Source organism: Hemicordylus capensis, chromosome 2 (assembly GCF_027244095.1).
Source record: "Hemicordylus capensis ecotype Gifberg chromosome 2, rHemCap1.1.pri, whole genome shotgun sequence".
Taxonomy (NCBI): Eukaryota; Metazoa; Chordata; class Lepidosauria; order Squamata; family Cordylidae; genus Hemicordylus; species Hemicordylus capensis.
In genome coordinates, this window is record NC_069658.1 from 244,643,132 (window position 1) to 244,659,014 (window position 15,883).

A 15,883-nucleotide genomic window follows, 5' to 3' on the forward strand; every position below is an offset into this window, starting at 1 on the left:
CCTTTCTTTCTTCACTAATTCCCACAGTACTCAGAGGATGCAAATGCCAAGCAGGGCGACCCCTCCCTCACGGGTGGGTTTCTGGCAGGAGGTTTTCTGTAGGTTGTTGGGTGGTTGCTGAGGGTATGCTGTGGTGCTGAGCCCCCATTTCAGCCGCCATTTCCACATTGTGCAGATGAATGTGATCCTACTGAGCAATGCATGTGCCACAAAACCGACTCAACAGCAAACATGGCTTTAAAATCTCTCCATGAAAGCTGAACCTACAGAGGGTGTCTGCCTACCAACTACCAGATTTGGGATCCTGGTTTTGACAAACATTTCCGAAGTGGTTTACATAGGGATATACAAAATGCATAAATAAAATGGATCCCTCTCCACAGATGGCTCACAACATTTTTTTTATTTAAGCAGGACACCAGCAACAGCCACTGGAGGGATGCTGTGCTGGGGATGGATAAGGTCAATTGCTCTCCCCCTGCTAAATAAAGATAACCACCCCTCTAAAAAGGCACCTTTTGGGCTCACTTAGCAAGGGACAAGCAATGGTTGGAAATAGGGTTGTTATGGACCACATAAATACAAATTGAGTAAAATAATGTAACTTTATTAGAAAGCACAGTAAAAACATTCCAATACTGAGATTAAAAAACAGCTAAGAAGCAGCAAATGTTTCTCTTCCACTGCAGCTGAATGCTCGGATGCCTCAAAAGATGATAGCTGCAATGCCAGCTTGCAATGCCATCAATGTAAAAACATCACATTTATCTTCCTTTTTAAATCAAAGCATTTAAAAACATTGAACCCAGTTCAATATACAATTTTTAAAAAACCACAATTAAAACCACCATGGAGTTCCTCATTGAGCAGCCCCTTAAATGTGCTCGAGACCATGAAGCTCCCACGGCTCAGAAGTGTAGAACACTGAAGTTCATAATTACATGGTGACAAAAATACTGGAATTTTGCCTGTGCTGACTTCTTGAAGCAAAAAGTAGCATGTGTTGTGACAGAAGCTCTTTCCAAACTCCAAGTAGTTATGTTTGCTCTTCTTTGTGTATTTTCTCATGTTCGTTTAGACTTGATTCATCATCAAAGCTCTCACTAGAATGCAGGCATTTGTACAATCTCTCCCTTCTGTGACTTCTTTCATGTGCATGAAGGGTTGATTAATGATAGAAACTCTCTCCACCCTCCAAGCATGTCTATGGTGTCTTCACTTCATGAGTTCTTTGATGTCTAGTAAACTGCGGTTTCCAAGTGAAGCTTTTTCCGCACAGTGGGCAGGACAATTTCTCCCTTGTGTGGGTTCTTCCATGTTTAGTAAGATCAGATTTCTGAACAAAGCTTTTTCCAAACTGCGAGCATGAATTTGGTTTCTCCCCTGTGTGGGTTCTTTCATGTGTAGTAAGATTACTTTTCTGAGTGAAGCTTTTCCCACACTGCGAGCATGAATATGGTTTTTCCCCTGTGTGGGTTTGTTCATGTATAATAAGATTCATTTTCTGAGCAAAGCTTTTTCCACACTGCACACATGTGTAGGGCTTTTCTCCTGTGTGGATACTTTGGTGTCTAGTAAGATCAATTTTATACGCAAAATCTTTTCCACACTGTGCGCATGAATATGGTTTCTCCCCTGTGTGGGTTCTTTGATGACCAGTAAGGTGATGTTTCCGAGCAAAGCTTTTTCCACACTCCAAGCATGAATATGGCTTCTCCCCTGTGTGGGTTCTTTGATGACCAGTAAGGTGATGTTTCCAAGTAAAGCTTTTTCCACACTGTGAACATGTATATGGCTTCTCCCCTGTGTGGGTTTCTGAATGGGCAATAAGGTTTTCGATATCAGGAAATCTCTTTCCACACTCCAAGCATTTATATGGTTTCACTCCTTTATGGGTTCTTTTGTGTATAGTAAGCTTTAGATGCCGCCTGAAGGCCTTTCCACACACAGAACACCTATAGAGTTTCTCTCCTGTGTGGGTTCTTAGATGTCTAGTAAGCTGTGGGCACCTCCTGAAGGTTTTGTCACACACTGAGCATCTATATCTTCTCTCTGTTCTGAGAAGCCTATTAAGGTACCTCAAAACCTTCTCTTTTGTTGATGGCTGGGCTCTGGGGTCTTGCTTAGAAGTAGGCAAGAGTGCTTCAGGATCATTGCAGAGTGCAGTCCCATGAAAGTCATGAGGGCCATCACCTCTTTTTTCTGACCTTTCCCCTCTTGGGGGGCCTGTGGGGTTTTGGTCCTCCATGGTCCCCTCAAAAACCGAGCTGCGGACTACAGTCAGCCCCAGGATAAATGACAGGGGTCCAGGCTGCTGTGTTGAGGCTCTTCATCTGGAAATGGGAAGAAGAGAATGAACCTAGGTAGGCAAGTGACCGCCAATATGCAGCAACAAATCTATCTATCTGTCAAATTTGTACGTCACCCCAAACCTTCATCTCTGGGAGGTTAAGAATACATAAAACACGTTAAAGCTTAAAACAATTAAGGCAATCTTAAGTTTAAAAAAAGCTTGACTGAAGAGGTGGGTTTTCAAGTACTTCTAAAAAAAAAATGTTATTTTTAGATACCCTTAAGTGAAAAAAAATCACTTCTGGTACCAACAGCAAAGGCAGGACCAGGAAACTATCATGGAGCTGAATTATATGTACAAAATTAATTATCAGCTTTATGGGTCTACAATCATTGGGCATCATTGGGGGCAGGGTATGGGCCTCCAATGAATTGCTTAGAGCCCCCAATCTCTTCAGCCCAGGGCTGGTGTATTGATATTTTATCTTCACCAGTCCAATATTTGTTTACCCAGTAATATTTTCTGATGGACCAGAACATAATTTTCCATTACCCAGTCAGATTTCAGTATAGAGGTATGTTTTTCTGATGGGTAATGTTTTATGATTGATGAGACTGACCTTTTTCAGCCCCATTCACATTTCAATACAATGGGAAGCTCTTCTGATGGGTAATGTTTGCTGATGTACTGTGCTATAATCTCTCATTCTGTCTGATTTGAGTATTTTTCATTCATGTAATTCTGAGGGTAAAGGTAGAGTGTGCCCTCGATCGGTGTCAGCTCCTGGTGCCCACAGAGCCCTGTGGTTGTCTTTGGGTAAATACAGGAGGGGTTTACCATTGCTATCTTCCGCACAAGCCACACAATCTGCTTCTTTTCTGTAGAAGATGAATTTGTTTCCTTAGGAGCCTTTGGGGTTAGATGGTCTACATTTGTATTTGCTAAGTAATGAATACCTAGCACTAGGCTACTAGCAGCTAGGGATGTGCATTTCGTTTCGGATACAAAACAGTTTTGTGAACAAAACAGGCCATTTAGGCTGTTTTGTAGCCAAAACAAAACACCCGATGCTCAAACCAGAAAATTTTGTAGACAAAACAAAATGTCCTTGTTTCGGATACAAAACGCTTTGTTGTTTCGGCTGCTTTGGAACTCCATTTTGCAATCGCAGACAGTCTTTCTCCTTCAGTCTCCATTTTGAGTTTTGACATCTCTTTGAATTTCCAGCCCTTCCAGCCCGCAGATTGGCCAGTGAAAGCATGGGCTGCTCTGCTGGCAATTGCCTCCTTGTTCCTTTTAAGCAAATTTAATGGTAAATTTTACCCTCATTGGCCAATGGGGCGGTGTGCATTTCATTGATGTTGTTTTACTCTGTTGTGTGTAGATCAATTGCATCTTGGGCAGTGAGGGGGAGGATGTGGATGTGCATGACCTTTGGAAATCTGCCTGATTTTTTCCAAAGCTCTGCTGTTGTTGATGTGTGATGTTGAAGTTATTTGGGGTGGATTGGGGGCATAAAGGGGGCTTTAGGGACAGAAGAGTGTTTCAGGTGGTAGTGCCCCAATGGGTGCCTGCTGCCACCCAGATTCCAAAGGAATTGGGAAAATGGCTGACTTTAAAAGAATTTCTGAAGTTGAAATGTCTTTGGGGCAGATTAGAGGCAGAAATGGGCCTGAGGGGCACAACAGTGGGTTGGCTGGCAGTGCCCCAAGGGGTGCCTGCCACACGCCAGATTCCAAAGGAATAGGATAAAGGGCTGATATCTTAATAATTGTTGGAAGTTTACGCTTCTTTAAGGTCCCCCCCGCCGGAATAATGGAGGTTTCCGCAGACCCATAACTCCACCTGGGGGGCACTGGGGTGGCCGGGAGTGAGTGGTGGTGTAGTGCACATAGGGTGCCAACCGCCCCCATGGGTTGCTAACCCATGGGGTGCTGGGTTCTGTTGTTTCTGAGGTGTTCTGAGTGTAGATTGTCTGGGAGCATATGAGATTTTCAGTGACAAACCATGAATCCACTCTCATATGCTGCCAGAGAATCTGAATCTACACTCAAAACATCTCAGAAACAACAGAACCCAGTACCCCATGGGTTAGCAACCCATGGGGGTGGCTGGCACCCTATGTGGTCTACACCACCACTCGCTCTGGGCCACCCTGCTGCCTCCCAAGTGAAGTTATGGGGCAGGAATTATGGAGGTCCATCATTCCCTATGGGGAAGAACAGACACGCAAACTCCATTACATCTTTATAAATCAGCCTTCTGCCCAATTCCTTTGAAATAATTCTCGCAGCTTCCTTGCCTCCACTGGGCACTACCACCTACCCTACTCTGCTCTTGGCCACCCCTTTCTCCCTAACATGAAGCTTTACTTTTTCCCTAAGGGAAAAATCCTATACTTCAAAAATTCACCAAAGATCAGCCATTTGCCCAATTCCTCTAAAATCTGGGTGGTAGTTTCCACCCATTGGGAACTACCACCCCAACCCACTAGTTCTTCCCTGCTGCCATTTTTTAAAATCCAAAACATTTCGGATTTGGATTTTGCAATTTCAGACAAAGAACTAGATTGTAGTGTTTTGGATTGGCTGTTTTCAAACAAAGAACAAAACGGGGGTATTTTGGATTCGGGCCAAAAACAAAACAGAAAAAAACCAAAACGCACAACCCTATTTAAGATCCTTCTTATAAATTTCGTTTAGTTGATGGTACTGAAACCAGTTACTAACCAAATTTTGTACTTCAATTAGGTTTTTTGATTTACAGCCCTTCTCTTGAAAACATAACAAATCTCTATAGGCACCCCATTCAGATTGCATATTTATCTCTTTACGTGCCAAAGCTTCAATCGAGGATACCTATTATGGAGTTTTACATTCCAGCCATTTTTTGTATTTTACCCACACTTCCATTAGACTCCTTATTACAGAGTGATTAAGAAAATCTTTATACACTTTACTTTTATTGTACCACAGATATGAATGCCATCCAAACCTTCTATCGAATCCTTCCAGATCAAGTATTCTGGGATTTCTTAATGTTATCCATTCCTTTAACCACGTTAAACAAACAGCATCAAAATACAACCTTAAATCTGGCAGGTTAAGACCACCTCTTTCTTTAGCATCTGTTAAATTTTTAAATTTAATTCTTGGTCTTTTCCCTTGCCATTGCTTGAAACAGGTTAACGCATAAATTATAGGAATAGTCTGAAAAAGAAACAACATTTTAGGTAAAACATTCATCTTCACAACTGAAATTCTTCCCATTAAAGATAAATTCATTCTAGTCCATCTTTGCAAATCAATTTTTACTGTATTCCATATTTTGATATATTTATTTGAAAACAACAAAGAATTTTTGTTTGTCAGCCAGACACCCACATATTTAATTTTCTTCTCCACTTTCAATTCGCTTATTTCATAGAGTCTATCCTTGGATTTCTGGTCCATATTTTTTGTCAACACCTTCGTTTTAGTCTTATTTATACAAAACCCAGCCAATTGGCTGGATTGTTCTATTTTTTCCAAGAGCCTTCCGATGTTCTCTAATGATTTTCAAGAAAAAACACTACATCATCTGCAAAGGCTCTAACTTTATACTCCTGTTTCCCTACTTTCGGACCTTGTATTTGTTCATCTTCTCTGATATATCTACAAAGCACTTCCAGAACTAAAATAAAAAGTAATGGGGAAAGTGAACAACCTTGTCTAGTTCCTTTTTGTCTTTTACAATTATTTGATAGTTCCCCTTTTATAATTATTTTAGCATATTGCTCCAAAAATATTGTCTTAATGGCTCTAGTAAAATTATTACCAACGCCCATTGCATCCTGTAGCCTCCACATAAACTGCCAGGAAACTTTGTCAGGAAACATTGTCAAATGCTTTCTCTGCATCCAGAAAGTTCATAGCTATCTGTTTATCCTTGTGTTTTTCATTACTCCAATACATTCAGAACTGTTCTCACATTGTCTCTTAATTGCTTTTTTGGCAAAAAAAACCCAAAAAACTAGCTTGATCCTCATCAATAAAGGCGCTTAGTACAATCTTCATTCTCCTTGCCAAAATGGCAGCAAAAAGTGTATAGTCATTATTTAACAGTGAGCTTGGCCTGTAATTCTTGCATTGAATCTTGATCCGCTTTTGGAATTACTGCAATGCTGGCATACTTCCAAGACTCCAGCATATTTCCTCTTTGCAAAATATCATTCATCATCCATTGCAAAGGCTGTAATAATTGATCTTTAAAGGATTTGTAGTACTTTATTTGTACTACAAGGATTTGTAGTACTTTAAAGGATTTGTAGTACATTATTGATATCAGTGCATTCATAATTTCTATATGATCTTTGGAAAGTTGTGGAATATTTTGTGTCTTCAGAAATTTATCGATTTTTATATCTTCTACTTTGTTTCCTTTATGTAATTCAAAGTACTATCTGAAGAATTCCCTTTTTATTTCCCTTTCATGATAGGAAAGCCCATTTTTAGTTGATATTTTGGATATGTGCGTATTCTTTTTCTCATTTCTAATTTTCCAAGCCAATAACTTACCTGGTTTGTTTGCAAATTCAAATGACTTTTGCTTTGCATATTTTAAATTCTATTCAATTTCGTTTAATAGCAACATAGAAAGCTGTTGCTGAAGCATTTTAATGACTTGAATAGTCTTCTGCTTGTCCTTAGTCCATAAAAGTTCTCTCTCTTTTTTGGAAATCACCATCAGTAATCCCTCTTTTTTCAATCCCCTTTGTTTTTTAAGATATGCGTTCTGTTGTATAAAAAAGCCTCTCATAACCACTTTTCCTGCTTCCCAAACTATTTTATTGTCCATTCCTTGGTTTAAATTCATTTTAAAATAGTCCTTTAACTTCCTTTTGGCTTTCTCCACAATTTCCGCTTTTTTCAGCAAATATTCATTCAGTCTCCAACGAAAGGATACTGTTCCCCTCTTCTTCCATGTGTAGCAAATTGCGTTATGACCTGAAAATGTTCTGGGCATAATATCCATTCTTTTCAAACACGATGTAATAGATTTGGATGTCCAGACCAAGTCTATCATTGAATGGGATTTGTATCTTTCAGAGAAATAGGTATATTCCTTTGCATTTCAGTTTTTAATTCTCCACAAATCATACAAACAGATGCATCTTTAAAGACTTTTTAAATATTGTCAGAGATGGGGAGGCTCTTATTTTAGCAGGGAGTGCATGCCAAAGCTTGGGGGCAACAGTCGAGAAAGGCCGTTCCTGAGTAGCCACCAGACGAGCCGGTGGCAACTGCAGACGGACCTCTCCTGATGATCTCAATAGGCGTTGGGGTTCATGCTGAAGAAGACGTTCTCTTAAATATGCAGGGCCCAAGCCATTTAGGGCTTTATAGGTTTTAACCAGCACCTTGTATTTTGCCCAGAAACCAATCGGCAGCCAGTGTAGATCTTTCAATACAGGAGTAATATGGTATCTCTGAGATGACCCAGAGACCAACCTGGCCGCCGCATTCTGGACCAATTGTAGTTTCCAGACTACACACAAGGGCAGCCCCACATAGAGCGCATTGCAGTAATCCAGTCTGGAGGTTACCATCATATGTATCACTGTTCTGAGGTCATTTATCTCAAGAAATGGATGGTGTATAAGCCAAAGCTGATAGAAGGGACATCTGGCCACTGCCTCAACCTGGGACACCAGGGAGAGGCTCAGAGAAATGGATGTAGCTGACATATCAGCCAAAGCTGAAAAAAGAGCCCCTGGCCGTTCCCTCAGCCTGAGAGACCAGAGAGGGTTTTGAATCCAGAAACACGCCCAAGCTACATACTTGTTCTTTCTGGGGGAGTGTAACCCCATCCAGGACAGACAGATCTAAACCATCTCTTGGGTTCTGCCCCCCACCCCTCAGTCTGTGCCTCCATCTTGTTTGGATTCAATTTCATCTTTGTTCTTCCTCATCCAGCCCATTACCACTTCTATCTAGACATTTTGGGAAGTTATGCCATGATGAAATTGATATGGAGAAATTATAGATTTGGGTATCATCAGCTCGATCCTGACCAGGGGCTCAAGGTGGACTCAACCTTCCATCCTTCCGAGGTCGGCAAAATGAGTACCCAGAATGTTGGGGGGCAATATGCTAAATCATTGTAAACCGCTTAGAGAGCTTCAGCTATAGAGTGGTATATAAATGTAAGTGCTATTGCTATTATTGGTAAAACCTTGTGATTTTATGTAGATGTTAAAGAGCATTGGAGATGGTATGGAGACTTCTAGAACTCCATATATTAAATCCCATTTTGCAGAGCAACAGTCTCCAAGTGATACCATCTGGAATCTGCCAGAGAGGTAGGGACAGGACCACTGTGACAGAGTGCCATTCAATATCAACTCTCTCAGACGACCCCAAAGGAGAGAATGGTTGATGGTATTGAAAGCCTCTATGAGATGAAGAAGATCAATAGAGAAGATCATCCCCTGTTAACTGGGCAAAGAGGCACCTTTTACCATGGTGATTCTCTTTATTTAGCAGGGGGAGAGTAACTGGCCTTATTCACCTACAGCACAGTACTTCCAGTGACTGTTGCTGGTGTGTGTCTTCTGTTTCTTTTTAGAATGTGAGCCCTTTGGGGACAGGGAGCCATCTTATTTGTTTGTTATTTCTCTTTGTAAACCGCCCTGAGCCATTATTGGAAGGGCAGTATAGAAATTGAATTTATTATTATTATTATTATTATTAATAACAACAGAGTGACATTCCTCTGTCAATATAATACAATAATTATTTTATTGCTATCCGACCCCACACAGAGCATCTGTGCGCTCTTGGGGGCCAGTGGTTACGTCTTTCCCCCACCTTCTGCCCCAGTCTGCACTTCCAGGCTCTCCTCCTGACTGCCTCTGCTTCCCCCACCACCACTTTCTCTCCCCCCCACCACCCCCGGGCCTGGCCTCCACAGCTGGGCTGGGTCTGCCACTACCTCTGGCCTCTGCGACCAGGCCTGCCGCTGCCGCGGCAACCAATTCTCCTGGGTGCACCTCAGACAAACAGGCCCGCCTACTGCCCAGCCAATCAGCTGGGCGCTGGGATGCACATTACAAGGCACACCCAGGAGAATTATATATATGGATTATTGTATGAAAATGACAAAGCTGTATGAATCTGTTCACAAAGAAAGCCACCTAACGCCTATACTGAGTAGTGGTTTTACAGTCATCAAGTGAAGCTCAGAGGATTCCTGGGGATACAACATTCCATGCTAGAATCAACAATACACAAACACTCTAGGGAGCCTTGCATGAGGTTTCTCCACACAGACTGCCTCTTTCTCCATGTTCTCCCCCACAGGAGACTTTCCTATTAAAAACCTGGAGGTTTCAGCTCTCTACCTTCTTCTCTGTCCTCCCACATTATCCAGCCTTGTTGAATTTCCCCCTCCCATAGTCTACACTACAGGGCCATTACCTACACTTGAAAGGGCCTTCAACACCTACGCGCCATATTAACTAGCCAGTGCTATCCAAAAAGCCTGTTTTTCATGGCAAGAACCAGGGGTGGAGCTATCATTGGGTGAAGGGATTCAAAGAACCCGGGCTATGCCCAATCAGGGGCTGCGCTTTGTGGCCCCGACACGCCCCCCGCATCTGACGTGCCCCCCATGTCAGACATGGGGGGTGCTAGTTTAGCTCCTGAGTGGGGGCTGTGCTGCCCCTTCAGGAGCTAAACTAAAGCAAGGAAGCCGCGAATGCAGCGCCAGCCGAAGTAGCTCCCGAAGGGGCCATGCAGCCCCGTAAGGAGTTAAAAGGATGCCACTGCGTTCGCAGCACAGCCAGGAGTGCCCCTTCCCTGCAGGGAATACCCGCTCCTGGCTGTGCTGTGAAAAACAGCAGCAACCTTAGTTTAATTCCCAAAGGGGCCACGCGGGCCCTTCAGCAGTTAAGCTTGAACTCGCAAACGAAGCCTCAAGGCTCCGTTTGGGAGCCAGACCACGCCCCCCGCGCCTGACGTCAGATGCGGAGGGCGTGGCTAGCCCCGCATCTGATGTCAGTCTCTGGGGGCGGGATCAGTTGGGTGGCCGCCACAGCTGAATCGGGCCACTGGAGGTCCCACTCCGCCGCTGTCAAGAACCCATCTCTCTCTCTCTTCTGATTTCTACTGGTTGTAGGGCGGGGGAAGGGAGGCTGCTGGGTTTCCTTATAGACCTCCGTAGCTCCCTCTTTCAGTCCTGCCCAAGTTTACAGCTATTCCCCTGACCAAGTCTGAAATCTGCATATGCTCAGAGACAATTTCTTCACTAAATTCCTACACCACTCAGAGCATGCAAAGGCCAGGCAGGATAACCCCTCCACCAAGGGTGGGTTTCAGGTAGGAATCTCTCTCTCTGTTCTCAGGTCACCAATATAACAGGAGGAGTCTGGCCCCGCTAGGCAGCTCCAAGCATCTGAGCCACCATGGCCCTCTCTGAGGAGGCAGTTTCTGTAAAGCTGAAGATGATCCTAGGCAAGACCTAAGCAGAACTCGTCATCTGCCACAATCCATCTTTCACCACCAAAATCTAAAATAGGAATGTGCATGAAACAGATTTTGCATTTTATTTCGAGCTGTAAACAAAACACAGATGTGACGATGTTTCATCAGAACCACTGGTTGTTTTGACGAAACATAACTCAAAACCGTTCAAGTGTTTCAGCCATAGGCAACAATAGGGAAACTTGAAACACCCTATGGGTAGCTCCCAGGGAAACCTAATTGGGTTGCGTGGTAGGGCATGGTGGGTGCTACCTTCCACCCAACCCACAAAACAAATGGGCAAGTCAGTGATGTCTAACTAATGCATCACCTTTCCCCCAAATCCAAATAGAATCAGAAGCCAGTGCAAGAAAACCCATCAGCAAGAGAAAAACAGGCCGCCCCAAATGGTGCATGAAATGTTTCAAATCGCAATGGGGTTCCTTTGTTCAGAGCTTGAAAAGGCCCTTTAAATAAAGGGCATTTTGTTTCAAGTTTGAAGGGCTCACAACACCCGTTGCAAGACAAAACGTCTCGACACTGCAAAATTTTGCACCTCCCTAGCCTGAAATAGGACAATTAATTGCATTTTAATGAGCAAAAAGCTGATACTTCAAGGAAAACATGTACTAGATGTTTCCTTTGAACTCTCAATCTCTCTCTCTCTCTCGGATTTGGCCCTTTCTTTCTTCACTAATTCCCACAGTACTCAGAGGATGCAAATGCCAAGCAGGGCGACCCCTCCCTCATGGGTGGGTTTCTGGAAGGAGGTTTTCTGTAGGTTGTTGGGTGGTCACTGAGGGTATGCTGTGGTGCTGAGCCGCCATTTCAGCCGCCATTTCCACATTGTGCAGATGAATGTGATCCTACTGAGCATGTGCCACAATCCATCTTTCATCACAACAGTCTAAAATGGGCCCGTGAAATGCATTGTTGATTTTAAGAAAGATCTATTTGAAGAAAATAGTACAGAAAATAGAAAAGTGAAGGATTTCCATGTACTAGACATTTTCCCTTGTCCTAATACACACAAAACCTTTTTTCCGGATTGCCCAATAAAATCCAAACCAGAAGTCCGAGGGCAGGTGGGTAAAAGACAAAACCCTGCCAGTCTACTTGTATCACATACCAAATGTTAACTACTATAAAGGGCCATACTTGATTAACAAGCCAGAGGTTGCCGGTTCGAATCCCCGCTGCTACTACAACTATCTCAGGCGGCAGCAACGACATAGGAAGATGCTGATAGACATCATCTCATACTGCGTGGGAGATGGCAATGGTAAACCCCTTATGTATCCTACCAAAGACAACCACAGGCTCTGTGGTCACCAGGAAATGAAATCAACTCAACAGCGAACTTGACCATGCCTTAAAAATCCCTCCATGAAAGCAGAACCTACAGTGGGGGTCTTCCTACCAAATACCAGATATGGGGTTGGGCCAGAGCTAAACAACTTTGGCCCACCCACAAACTTGCCTACAACTCCCATCCACCACTGACTATTAGCCACTGTGGCAGAGGTTGATGGGAGCTGTAGTCCAAAACTAGTTGGAGAGGCAAAGCTGTGCAGTCTTGGGCTGGAAGAAAAGGGAAGAGTTAACACAACCATGCCCCAATTTACTGGCTTCCTGGAAGAATCTACTACTCTGACCAACTATGTATATCCTGGTTTTGACAAACGTTTCCAAAGTGGTTTACACAGGGACGTACAAAATAAATAAATAAAATGGATCCCTCTCCACAGATGGCTCACAACATTTTTTTATTTAAGCAGGACACCAGCAACAGCCACTGGAGGGATGCTGTGCTGGGGATGGATAAGGGCAATTGCTCTCCCCCAGCTAAATAAAGATAACCACCTCTCTAAAAAGGCACCTTTTGGGCTCACTTAGCAAGGGACAAGCAATGGTTGGAAATAGGGTTGCTATGGACCACTTAAATACAAATTAGGTAAAATAATGTGACTTTATTAGTAAGCACAGTAAAAACATTCCAATACTGAGATTAAAAGACAGCTAAAAAGCAGCAAACGTTTCTGTTCCACTGCAGCTGAATGCTCGGATGCCTCAAAAGATGATAGCTGCAATGCCAGCTTGCAATGCCATCAATGGAAAAAGCTTCTGAGCACATTTCTCTTCCTTTTTTAATCAAAGCATTTAAAAACATTGAACCCCATTCAATATACAGTTTTTTAAAAACCACAATTAAAACCACCATGGAGTTCCTCACTGAGCAGCCCCTTAAATGTGCTCGAGACCATGAAGCTCCCACGGCTCAGAAGTGTAGAACACTCATAGTCATAATTACATGGTGACAAAAAGATTGAAATTTTGCCTGTGTTGACAGCTTGAAGCAAAAAGAAGCATGTGTTGTGACAGAAGCTCTTTCCAAACTCCAAGTAGTCAGGTTTGCTCTTCTTTGTGTATTTTTTCTCATGTTCCTTTAGACTTGATTCATCATCAAAGCTCTCACTAGAATGCAGGCATTTGTACAATGTCTCCCTTCTGTGACTTCTTTCATGTGCATGAAGGGTTGATTAAGGATAGATACTCTCTCCACCCTCCAAGCATATCTATGGTGTCTTCACTTCATGAGTTCTTTGATGTCTAGTAAACTGCAGTTTCCGAGTGAAGCTTTTTCCGAACAGTGGGCAAGACAATTTCTCCCTTGTGTGGGTTCTTTCATGTCCAGTAAGATGAGATTTCTGAGCAAAGCTTTCTCCACACTCCGAGCATAAATATGGTTTCTCCCCTGCGTGGGTTCTTTGATGTGTAATAAGATTACTTTTCTGAGTGAAGCTTTTCCCGCACTGCAAACATGAAAATGGTTTCTCCCCTGTGTGGCTTCTTTGATGTGTAGTAAGATTAACTTTTTGAGTGAATCTTTTCCCACACTGCAAACAGGTGTATGGCTTTTCTCCTGTGTGGATTCTTGAATGGGTAGTAAGGATTGCAATAGAAGAAAAACTCTTCCCACACTGCAAGCATGTATATGGCTTCTCTCCTGTGTGGGTTCTTTCATGTTGAGTAAGGTTTTGGCATTGCCTGAAGGTCTTTCCACACATGGAACACATATGTAGTTTCTCTCCTGTGTGAGTTGTTTGATGCTTAGTGAGTTGTGAATTCCTCCTGAAGGTTTTGCTACAGACTGAGCATTGATATGTGGTATGTTCCCTGTGAAGTGTTTGCTGTCTAGTAAGGTACCTCACAAGCCTTCCTTTCTTAGATCGGCGGACTATTGGGGGGCCTGTTGATATTTGGTCCTCCATGTTAATGTCACCAGCATAGCTACAGACAATAGGCAGCCCCAGCATAAATGAGAGCAGTCCAGATTGGTGTACTGAGGTTCTTCCTGGGGGGAGTGGAATAGAAGACAAGGAACACAGGTAATCAATTCACCTCCAATATGGGAGTGACATCTCATTTTTAGAAACCCTGCAGAAATGTTACAGATATGCAGAGTACAATCATGTATTTGAGCCCATGGCAGAGAGAGCAAGAGGTTCAGTCCAGTGCAATTGGGCAAAACCATAATGAGGAAAACCCAGGAAAACACCAGTTCTGGTACCAACAGCAGAGGCAGAAGCAGGAGAATGTGGAGGAACTGAATGAAGTATACAGTATTAATTATCTCCCTTATGGGGCATTTGTCTCTGCAGGGGCATTGGGGGTGGCCCATGAACCAATTATTTTCTTAGCCTATTGGATTATTATTTTTTAATCCAGTAATATTTCCTGCTTGGCAAGAATGTAATTTGTTGTTAACCTGCCAGATTCCAGTACAGTAGTAAACCTTTCTGATGGGTAATGTTTGATGATGGACTAGAATGACTTCTTTCAGCACCCATTCACATTTCAAGATCAGGGGGAGCTTTTCTGATGGGTAATGCTTGCTGAAGTACTGGGCCATAATTTCTCATTATTCTGTCAGTGTTAGGGCACTGGCTAGGAATTGAGACTGAGCTGAGCATGCTCTTTTCTTGCCAATTCTCCAGGCATTGCAAAGCACTTGAAATTTGCCTTAACACACAACACCATTGTAGTCTTTCCCTCTTTTCATTTCAGAGTTATTTGGATGCCAATGCTTTTTTGGAGACCTGGATTGGTTTACTCAGGAGCCTTTGGTGACAGGCGGTCTAAAGGTATACTTAATAGATATTTCATGCCTACCAAATGACTCCAAGCCTCATATTTGCCGAAATGCTTCAAGAAGCCTGTACAGGTTACTTGGAGTTCCAAGATCAGCTAGAAATGTAAGGAATAAATAGTCAGGCTGCAAATTTTTCTCTCTCTTCTGCAGCTTCCACGAAGCCTAACCTTAGAAGGGGCTCCCACGAGGACAAGACCCACCCCAGGATTTTAAATGCAGAAAGTTCCAAGCTCTCCCACCTCTTACCCTGCCACGAGGGAAGTCTATTCCTTTCTCTGCCTACCCGTATTCCTCCCTCTCCAGGCAAGGATTCCCATGTTTCTTCTCTTTTCTTTGGGAAAGCAAACTTACCAAATTCCCACAGAATTAAGGAAAACAGGCTCATCAGGATCCAACCTCACAGAAGAAAAAGCAGCCATTACAGCAAGGCAGGAGATGGGAAATTTATGCAAGAGAGCAGCCAGAGATTTCAATGCCTCCACCCTCCACAATATGCTCAGGTTAAAAGGAGCCAGCTGTTAGTTGTTTCTTTGAGGTTTGCAGTGCTTTCTGGGAGTTGTACTTCACAGCAAGAAGAAAGCAAAGGCAGGTGGGGACCCTTACCCTGCTTGGGGAAGTAAAATCAAAACAGCCAAGAATGTCCCCAGCTCAGTTTCCCCTGCTAACTGATCAAAGAGGCACCTTTCTAAAGTGATGGTTCTCTTTATTGAGCAGGGGGAGAGCAACTGGCCGTATCCAGCCCGAGCACAGCATCTCTTCAGTGGCTGTTGCTGGTGTCTCTCCTGTCTTTCTTTTTAGACTCTCTAGACCAGGGATTCTCAAACTTGGGTCCTCGTGTGTTATTGGACTTCAACTCCCATAATCCCCAGCCTCAGTGGCCTTTGGTTGGGGATTATGGGAGTTGAAGTCCAATAACACCTGAGGACCCAAGTTTGA

At 43.2% G+C, this 15,883-nt stretch overlaps 2 protein-coding genes across 5 annotated transcripts; both read right to left on the minus strand.

Annotated features, from left to right (window-relative positions):
* Positions 1-591: 591 nt before the first annotated feature.
* Positions 592-15,515, minus strand: LOC128347383 (gastrula zinc finger protein XlCGF8.2DB-like). 4 transcript variants are annotated; one of them, XM_053301910.1, is made up of 3 exons: positions 15,299-15,515; positions 14,968-15,042; positions 592-2,333 (listed from the first exon to the last, which is right to left on the minus strand). In XM_053301910.1, exon 3 carries the CDS (start codon positions 2,246-2,248, stop codon positions 1,205-1,207), a length of 1,044 nt encoding a protein of 347 aa, XP_053157885.1. In that variant the 5' UTR covers positions 2,249-2,333; positions 14,968-15,042; positions 15,299-15,515; the 3' UTR covers positions 592-1,204. The 4 variants fall into 4 exon arrangements, with proteins under 4 accessions (XP_053157885.1, XP_053157886.1, XP_053157888.1 ...); XM_053301911.1 differs by lacking the exon at positions 14,968-15,042; XM_053301913.1 differs by lacking the exons at positions 14,968-15,042; positions 15,299-15,515 and adding an exon at positions 5,288-6,396.
* Positions 13,371-13,862, minus strand: LOC128343913 (zinc finger protein ZFP2-like). Its single transcript, XM_053293345.1, has one exon. It carries the CDS (start codon positions 13,860-13,862, stop codon positions 13,371-13,373), a length of 492 nt encoding a protein of 163 aa, XP_053149320.1.
* Positions 15,516-15,883: the final 368 nt, after the last annotated feature.

Excerpts from the sequence above, each read along its gene's own strand:
- LOC128343913 (XM_053293345.1), bottom strand. The coding sequence starts at position 13,862 with ATGTGTGGAAAGACCTTCAGGCAATGCCAAAACCTTACTCAACATGAA.
- LOC128347383 (XM_053301911.1), bottom strand. The coding sequence starts at position 2,248 with ATGGAGGACCAAAACCCCACAGGCCCCCCAAGAGGGGAAAGGTCAGAA.